Source organism: Mus caroli, unplaced genomic scaffold (genome assembly GCF_900094665.2).
Source record: "Mus caroli unplaced genomic scaffold, CAROLI_EIJ_v1.1 scaffold_22141_1, whole genome shotgun sequence".
NCBI classification, from domain to species: Eukaryota; Metazoa; Chordata; class Mammalia; order Rodentia; family Muridae; genus Mus; species Mus caroli.
Genome location: NW_018390892.1, coordinates 1 through 9909, shown reverse-complemented (window position 1 = coordinate 9909; position 9909 = coordinate 1). Strand labels below are relative to the sequence as shown.

At 41.4% G+C, this 9909-nt stretch overlaps 1 protein-coding gene across 1 annotated transcript; it reads left to right on the top strand.

Annotated features, from left to right (window-relative positions):
- Positions 1-3152: 3152 nt before the first annotated feature.
- On the top strand, positions 3153-8683 carry LOC110288888 (guanylate-binding protein 6-like; the record flags this gene model as incomplete). Its single annotated transcript, XM_021155127.2, is given in 7 exon segments — positions 3153-3431; positions 4141-4421; positions 5079-5285; positions 6192-6294; positions 6623-6816; positions 7702-7795; positions 7798-8683. Coding segments are annotated over 7 exon segments (1217 nt in total), but the record flags the coding sequence as incomplete, so codon positions are not given.
- Positions 8684-9909: the final 1226 nt, after the last annotated feature.

The following is a 9909-nucleotide window of genomic DNA, read 5'->3' as shown; positions in this document are numbered from 1 at the left end:
TGAAAATCTTCATTCTCATCTACTCCTATTATCCGTAGGTTTGGTCTTCTCATTGTGTCCTGGATTTCCTGGATGTTTTGAGTTAGGATCTTTTTGGATTTTGTATTTTCTTTGATTGTTGTGCCGATGTTCTCTATGGAGTCTTCTGCACCTTGCGATTCTCTCTTCCATCTCTTGTATTCTGTTGCTGATGCTTGCATGTATGATTCCAGATTTCTTTCCTAGGGTTTCTATCTCCAGGGTTGTCTCAATTTGGGTTCTCTTTATTGTGTCTACTTCCCTTTTTGGTCTTGGTTGGTTTTATTCAATTCCATCACCTGTTTGGTCTGGTTTTCCTGCAAATCTTTAAGGGATTTTTGTGCTTCCTCTTTAATGTCTTCTACCTGTTTAGCCGTGTTCTCCTGAATTTCTTTACGTGTGTTATTAAAGTCCTTCTTGATGTCCTCTACCATCATCATGAGATATGCTTTTAGATCAGTGTCTAGTTTTTCCGGTGTGTTGGGGTGCCGTGGACTGAGCGAAGTGGGAGTGTTGGGTTCTGATGATGGTGAGTGGTCTTGGTTTCTGTTAGTAAGATTATTACATTTACCTTTCACCATCTGGTAATCTCTGGATTTAGTTGTTATAATTGTCTCTGTTTAGAGATTGTTCTTCTGGTGATTCTGTTAGCCTCTATCAGTAGACCTGGGAGACAGGCTCTCTCCTCTGAGTTTCAGTGTTCAGAGCACTCTCTGCAGGCAAGCTCTCCTCTTACAGGGAAGGTGCACAAATATCTGGTGTTTGGACCTCCTCTTGGCCGATGATGAAGGCCCAAAACAGGAACTTTCCCAGAAGCTGTGTTGCTTTGGGAAGTCACAGAAGCTGTCAGTTTGTGTGGTGCACACACTCACCTGTGCAGACTATGTTCGGTGGAGTGCCGGAACAAAGATGTCTACCGCCATTCTAGAGGCAAAAGCCTCCCGGGCCGGGTAGACACCTGTCCTCTGTCCAGGAAGGTGGCCGGATGTCTGGGGCCCGAAAAGGGTGCTACCTCAGTAGCTCTGTGGCTCCCGCCTGTCCCAGAAGCAGTCAGATTCTGTGGTTCACACTCTCACCTGTGCAGACTAAGTTCCTAAGTTCGTCGGAGTCCCGGAACCAAGATGGCTTCCGCTGCTCCTGAGGCAAAGGGCTCTCGGGCCGAGCGGACACCTGTCCTCTGGCCGGGAGGGTGGCCGGATCACCTGAAGTCTTAAGATCCCATGGCTGGTGTTGTGAGTAGCTGGCGGGTGTCGTCCGACTCTGTGCCCTAGCTACCTCGGTGCTGGTCGGCCCGGAAGGCAGAACATAGGTTTTTAATGCTGCATTGATTGTGTTGTCTGCAAAAGCAGCTGCAACAGTTCCTTCTGAGGTTATGCCTTCTCCATAGTCAGTATCGGTTTTCCTGAGTCTATTTGACTGTCATAGCTACCGATTTTAATTCATGTGTCAGGATCAGTTACATTCATGATCTGGAAACTATTTGCATGGGCATTGTCAGCCTGAGACTAAAGCTGATGGAGCCTTGTGAGTCACATCAATTCAGGAATGCTCACTGCTCTCATTTTCTGTCTGCTTTCTCTAGAACATTGGACATATAGTTAGTAGAAAGCAGTCCATGAATCCAGTGCAATTATTAATCTCAGAGCATTTCTGGAGTAGCACAATCATACAATTCACATATGATCTTCAACTAGTGTTTAGTTTTAAACAGGGTATCACTGTGTTGCCCTAGCTGGTTGGTAAATGCTCTGTAGACCAGATGGGCTGGCCTGGAGATCACAGCATATCTCTTGATTCTGCATCTTATGTATCAGGATTAAAGATGTGTCCCACAACCTACTAGCTTTCTCTTCCTTCCTTCCTTCCTTCCTTCCTTCCTTCCTTCCTTCCTTCCTCCCTCCCTCCCTCCCTCCCTTCCTTCCTTCTTTCTTTCCTCTTTTTCTTTCAGTTTTGGAAGACAAGATCTCACAGTGTAGACTTTGCTAGCTTGGGATACACTATGTAGAACAAGGTAGCCTCAAACTCGTGGCGAGCCTCATTATTTTTAATGAAAAGATTAACAGCATTGTAAATCATTTCAGAAAACACTTTCTTGTTGAAATTTAGCTTTATAACTGAATATTATAGAACACATATAGATACTAAAGCAATGGTTACTCAGAAGAGGAGATGGTACATCATGCACCTCACATTGCTAACTTTCCATAAACAACTAAAATTGTTTCAAGCAATGTCCCAAATATATGGGCATGGGGTGATTTGTTGCTTAAAGCTCTGTCACCCAAGTGTGAGGACTGGAGGTGAGATCTCCAGAATTACTTCAACGCTAGGCAGGTATGATAGTCTACCTTCAATCCAGTGCACAGGCTGAGGACACAGGAGAGCTCTGGAGCATGATGGGTAGCCACACTGGCTGTATTAGAGAGTTCCACTTCACCTGAGAGACCCTTTGCCAGTAAGGTGGAGAATGACTCTTTCTACATGCACCCAAACACAAGCAGACATGCATACAAACACAAGACATACATACACAACACATACATATACAGTTTCATGAAGTTCTGTCTTAATGTTACTCATTAGCTCTCTAGACTTATGTATCCTACGTGTGTCCATAGCCCTTCCTTCCCTCCCCACTTTTACTTTCTAGGAGTGTATAGTTGACTTTGACAAAAATGAGTTCTATTTAGACTGAAGATAGTTCTCCTTCAGTCAGCATAGAATTATCTTAGATTTGCCAATGTTGCTATTTAAAATAATTGATTACTCTTTATTTGTGTCTGTATTTTTTTGGTTTTGTTTGTTTGTTTGTTTGTTGTTTTTTGTTTTTGTCCCACAACTCTTTTTCTACAAGGAGTGATTAGGACAGAAATCACCTTTAGCCTCTTGTTGTTCAGTCAACAGGACACCACAGCTACATTATGCTTGACGCCATGTTCAGTTCTGTAGATTTCTGCCATATGCTTCTCCACTGAAGTCAAATAACTCCTTAAATATTTCAACAGATTTGTACCAAGTACAAACTTGTTATACCTTAGACAGGCAAAGAAATGGTGCAGGATATGGTAAAGAGTCTGTAAGTGCAGAACATTTCACATAGACCAGGGCCTCCTTCATCTTTTCTCTGTGCTAAGACTCCAGTTGTTTTGTGTTTTCTCCAACACTAGGTTACAATCCCAGAGTGCAAGCATCCAATTCAGCCAGGGAATGCATCAGACTTTTCTTTCCTAACCGGAAGTGTTTTGTCTTTGACCGGCCAACTCATGACAGAGAACTCTTACAAAAACTTGAGACTATCTCAGAAGACCAACTGGATCTTAAGTTCCGGGAAGGAACAAAGGCTTTTGTTTCTTACATCTTCACTTATGCCAAGATCAAGACCCTCAAAGAGGGAATTAAGGTCACTGGGAATAGTGAGTTNTTTTTTTTTTTTTTTTTCATTTTTAAATCACACTTCTCTATAGAGTACTATATGTTGAACTTATTAGCATGTTTGTTTTTAAATTATACACAATTGTACTATACGTGTATTTCAACTGTAAAATGTTATAACTGTAGATTAGAAATCCTTAGCTGGGCATGGTGGCACATGCCTTTAATCCCAGCACTTAAATGCAGAGGCAGGCTGATTTCTGAGTTCCAGTCCAGCCTGGTCTACAAAGTGAGTTCCAGGACAGCCAGGGCTATACAGAGAAACCCTGTCTCAAAAACAAAAACAAAAACAAAAAAAAACCAAACAACCAAACAACCAAACAAAAAAAAGAGTTATTAAAAAAAAAAAAAGAATAACCACATCACTTCTATCTACAGCTGTAACATACCTGTATAAAATTCTCTACTGATAATCAAATCACCAGTGAAAAGTTCCTTAATCTACTGTAGAATTATTGTTTAAACCACTGAAGCTAATACCTTCTATTTTCATAAGGAATGCCTTGTATGTTGCATTTTGAATGACAGATTTGAAATCTAATTTGGAAATTTAAATAGTTCTAAAATAAATCCTAGTATTTAAACAAACCTATACGTTTTAGAATGCATGTTTATGAGAGTGCATGTGTAGTTTTGTGGTTCCCATTCATTATAACTTTTCATTACTGCTTATAACTCCTGGCTCACAAGGACTGGGTACTCTGGTGACAACCTACGTGGATGCCATCAACAGTGGAGCAGTGCCTTGTCTGGATGATGCTGTGACAACTCTGGCCCAGCGCGAGAACTCAGTAGCTATGCAGAAGGCTGCTGACCACTACAGTGAGCAGATGGCCCAGCGACTGAGGCTTCCCACAGACACTCTCCAGGAGTTGATGGATGTGCATGCAGCCTGTGAGAAGGAAGCCATGGCTGTCTTCATGGAGAATTCCTTCAAGGACAAAAATCAGCAATTCCTGAAGAAACTGGTGGTAATCTGTTAATGTCATTAACTGTCATGGCGCCATCCTTTCAAGATGGTAGTGTTGTTGAGCCTTCATTGGCCATAGATGTATTTCTTATTTAAAGATATGTGTTTCAGACTATCATGATGAATATAGTTATAAATGATTGCATGTCTAGTTCACAAAATTACAGCCAATTAATGTCGAACAGATGGAATAATGAGTATATAGTGTCCTAAGTCCTTTACCCAGTTATGTTTGTGGATTGTGATCCTGCCCAGGACATCTATAGTGCATCTTTGAATCTGCTATATTTTTGTGTTCCTAAGACATTGTTTCTCACTGGAGTCTCATTACAGCCCACTGTTCTTCTATTGCTTCTTGTTATATAATTGTGTCATTGGAGATAGAATTCCAGGATGTGACACCCAGAAGGAACCAGAGATGGTAGGATGCAGCCCCATCCCATTACAGAAGGTCTTAAGGACCAGGAACCTCAAGAACACTTAGTGTGGTCTTCCACAGATTTTTTTAGCATCCAAGTTCAGGTTTTACCACTTCAAATTACCTTGAGGTCTTGTAACAGTGGAGTGTGGAAATAGGTGGGCTCTTCTATGAACTCTCTTAGAATTTAATCCCTTGTATTCCTTCAATTGTGTCAGATCTCTGTACACTTCGTTGTAGGAAATAATAAGTGAGAAGATAGCTTTTTTCTGGTTGAAGAATGAAGAGGCATCGAATAAATACTGCCAGGAAGAACTGGATCGACTTTCAAAGGATTTTATGGACAATATCTCAACATTTTCTGTTCCTGGGGGACACAGGATTTACATGGACATGAGGAAAAAGATTGAACATGACTACTGGCAGGTTCCCAGGAAAGGGGTGAAGGTGAGGAGCAGGGAGCACAGGACAGGGAGAAGTTGAGGAGCAGGGAACACAGCAAAGGGATGAAGATTAGGAGCAGGAACACAGGAATGGGGACATGGTGAGAAGTAGGGAGCACAGTAATAAGGTGAAGATGATCAGGGAACATGGGGATGTGATGAAGGTGAGGATCAGGGAGCACTGGAGCTGAGTGTAGAGGGAAGGACATGTCATAAAACATGAACATACAACACTGTGTCAGTGAAATAAGAAAATATGAAGATAGCCTGACACCTTTAGCTTTGGTGTTGGTGACTAAAGCAGGGCTTTGCAATTCAAAGCAAGTTCTTTACCTTGACTATGCTTGGTGCAAAATGGCTCCTTTTTAGTATGAATTCTTAGAAAAATCCTAACAAAGCATTCTGAGTGATGACTTTATAACTCTGTCAGGATGATCTAACTATGGATTAGTGAGTGTAATAACAGAGCTAAAATATTACTCTGTTATTGCCAGTGATACTATTATAAGTACATTCTTTAGACCTTTCTTTAGTTTTTTAAGTGCTATGAGCTATGCTCCCACTACTGTGGTCAGTCACACATCTGTACCACAAGGTCCAGGCAGATAAAGTGACTTCCCTAGAAATACACTAAGCAAGAGCAGAAGGAAATGGCTCCCAACCAAGCACTTTACACTGGGATACAATATCTGAAGATATCCTAATTTGCAGCATGCCGAACTGCACATGACTGTGACAGGCTGCATCTAAGTGGAGGCAGGTGTCTCTAGCAGAGATTACTGGAGGGAGCCACAGAGCAGGAAGTATCCACTGCCACTAAATAGTGGCACAGTGAGGACTCTGTTGAGTCTCATGGGTCCTCACTCTCTCAGGATTTATTAGGATTCTTTGTTCCCTCTTGGTCCTACAGGCATGTGAAGTCTTCCAGAACTTTCTCCAGTCACAGTTCATCATCGAGAGTTCCATCCTGCAGGCAGATACAGCCCTCACTGCTGGGGAGAAGGCCATTGCAGGTACAGGAACATGTCTCTTGGCTCCCAGGAGAGGTCAGATTCCTACCATGGCTTTCTGATAGAAGCCACAATAAATCCATGCCAAGATCAGTAGCTTACTATCTTTCTGTGGATACCAAACTTGGAAGCCACAGGCAGTTCTCGGTGTGTGTCAGTCACATGGGCAGGGTCTTCTCCTTAACCCTCAGAATCATGCTCTCCAGGTGTTGGCCAAGGGGAGTCTGGTTCCTATGCTTCTTACAGATTATTGAATTGCTCTCTGGGTTCTGGAATGTTAACATTTTATTTGAATCATTACTTTTATTTCTCCTGATTCTTCCTGGGGCAGTGGAGCGTGCCCAGAAGGAGGCGGCAGAGAAGGAGCAGGAGCTACTAAGACAGAAGCAGAAGGAGCAGCAGGAGTATATGGAGGCTCAAGAGAAAAGTCATAAAGAAAACCTAGAGCAACTGAGAAGGAAGCTGGAGCAGGAGAGGGAGCAGGACATCAAAGAACTTAAGATAATGCTGGAGAAGCAACTGAAGGTGGAGCCCCTCATCCTCCTGTTAGTTCTTGTACACCAGGCAGCTGGAGAAAGTTGTCAGCCTGGTCATGGGATGAACACAGTCATGATATATTATTGCTAAGGAGCCCCCACACCATGTGTTATATAGTCTTTGAATTTTGCTCTTTATGTAGACTCTTTAGATATCAGGTTTCCTGTTGTTCCTTCAGGGTTTTAATGACTACAGTGGTTTGACTTACAGACTTGGAATATTTAAAAATTATCTTTTTAGGTTTCACTAAACTAACCTCACAAACAGGCAGTGTAATAATGCCAGAAACTGGTCTGTCTGCATTGTCCAGATCATCAGGCATCTGAGTGCCTCCAACCCTGCCCTACCCACCCCAACCTTCCCAGAATGATCTATGCTATCATAAAACTGAAGGAAATGTCCAGTCAGTGAACCAGCAGCTTCTACAGGTTCTGTAACTGTCCCCAGGCTAGAGAGCCTCCTTTAAGGAGCACATGACATCAGAGGTATTCCCATTGTCCAGCTGCAAGAGAAATGGTAATCAACTGCTTAATCATCCAATGAGTTGCCACTGTCTGCATGATATAGTGTCACAGAGTCTTTGTGGATTGAGCTCTGTGCAAACAGGACAGTGGCATTTTTTGGGCATGAACATAAGCACATCTTCACAGCTCTGCTACCATCACAGCTGAAACAAACATGGTGGATCAAGATTAGTAAAGTTTAAACCCTACTTCCTCATAATGTGTAGGTTTATCTTCGGTGCATCTTTTTCATGGTAAGGGAAAGTTTTTAGGAATACACTAAGGACTGCATGCTAAAGTTTTGAAAGTAACAGTCGTACAATGTTGGGACTTATCAATATTTACTTCTTTGTTATGTTCACTGTTTTAGGATCAAAAGGCTTTCCTTGAGGAAGGATTTAAAAACAAAGCTGAAGAAATGAATGCAGAGATACAGAAACTGGGACAAAACTTCAAGGATATGAAAGAAAACATTGGTTCCACTCTGGAACTTATCGAAAGAGCATTTTGTGCAGGGGCTTTTAGTTCCCTTATCCTGGTTGCAGTGTTGTTAAGACACAATCCTTCACTTTTAAGGAAATAATAGACTGTGACATAAGCATTGTTTTATTTTGAAGCTGCCTGGTTTTTATTTTCACTCAGATAAGTTTAAACATAAAAGTGCTGATTTGAGGGTACCTGTGATCTGCCCACATGAACAGAACAGCTCATACATGGCTACACAGACAATGTTAGCCTTTAGAGAACACATTTTTGAAATGAGTCCTATAGAAGATATGCAATTAGTCATTACATGCTATTACTGTTGGCCAATTTGACTGCATATAGAGTCAGCTATGAGACAAGGCTTTCCATACTCATTTGAGGACTATTTAGCCCAGTTTTGCTTGTGGGGAATTATCTCAGATTAATACAGTAGGGAACCCATCCTATGTTGGGGCAGGACCGTTCCTGTGGACAGAAGACACAGTAGAAAGATGAAAGCAATCTCCCTACCACTTGTGGCTTCCTGACTCTGGATGCAATACAACAAGCCAGCCTCGACTTCTCTCAGAATGCATTCTCCAGCCTTGACAGAATGTATCATCATGATTCATGGACCACAACAAACCCTTTCTTAAGTTGGTTTTGTGAGGGTTTTTCATCTCAGCAAGAGGAAAAGTCATTGATATCATAACTGTGATAATCCCGGAATCTACTTAAACATCACTTCTTAGATTGGCAATGAATTTTAATATGACTTGATCTTGGAGTACTATGTAGTCAAGAAACAAATGTCAGTCAAGCTATCTGTATAATGTTCCAAATTGAGCTAAAATTTATCTTAAAAGTAAAGTCAAAACACCATAAAACTGTGCGATTATTATTAGAAATGCTACTATGCCATGCAAACATACACGAACACAAATGAAATGCCCTCTGGAAGATTAGTAAAAAGCCTGGTCTACTGGCTTCATCTAGAGAGAATAAGTTGGAGTCAAACGTTGAAGGGATGCCTGCATTCCATGACGTTCTCAGTCTTACACATTTCATGAAGAGTGCTGGGAAAGGGAATTTAAATTTTTAGATAGTGACAATAAGTTAAAACTCACCACTGCACGATGAAGTCTCTGCTTCTTAAAATGGCAGAAACCACTAGAAGGCACCCAAGACCAAGACTTGAGTACCAGGAAGTATAACTTTTGCGGCTTAATGTTTTCCTTTGTGGCTATGCTTTTTAAAAAATAATTAAAATAAATAGGTGGAACAACAATATGAACTAACCAGTACCCCCAGAGCTCATGTCTCTAGCTGCATATGTAGCAGAAGATGCCTAGTCAGCCATCATTGGGAAGAGAGGCCCCTTGGTCTTGCAAACTTTATATACCTCAGTACAGGAGAACACCAGGGCCAAGAAGTGGGAGTGGGTGGGTAGGGGAGTGGGGTGTGGGGTTATGGGGGCTTTTGGGATAGCAGTTGAAATGTAAATGAAGAAAATACCTAATTAAAAAAAGAAAAAAAAACAGATGACTGTCTAAAAAAATAATTTAAATAACACATTTTATGTAAACCAATATATCAAAATATTATTTCCATAGGCAGGCAATACAATTTATACATGCCACATTTATATCACATTTATTTATTTGCAAATTAATTGGGAAACTGTATTAAGAGACATATGATAATATAGTGTATAAGAGAATACATGGGACACAAGGGAGGTAGGTGGACAGCTCAGAGATGGCTCAGTGGTCAAGAGTGTACAATGTTCATCCTGGGTAACTCAGTTCCCGGGGCAAGAAACAACTAACTGTAAATCTAACTCCAAGGGATCTGACTTCCTTTTCTGACCCCCAAGAACCCCTGGTATTTCCATTACATATCTCCAGGTTACACATATACATATTTACAAGTAAGATTTAAAGGAATCTTTAACTGTTAACATTGATAATGGGCCATATGAGTAAAGAGACCCAAGGACTCTTATTAGTGCATTAATGAATATAATGTATTAAGAATGTACCCGCGACCCCTGCCACAGGATTTTGAGACTGCTGGTGAGTGGAACACAGCTTCTGCTCCAGCCCAATCACGC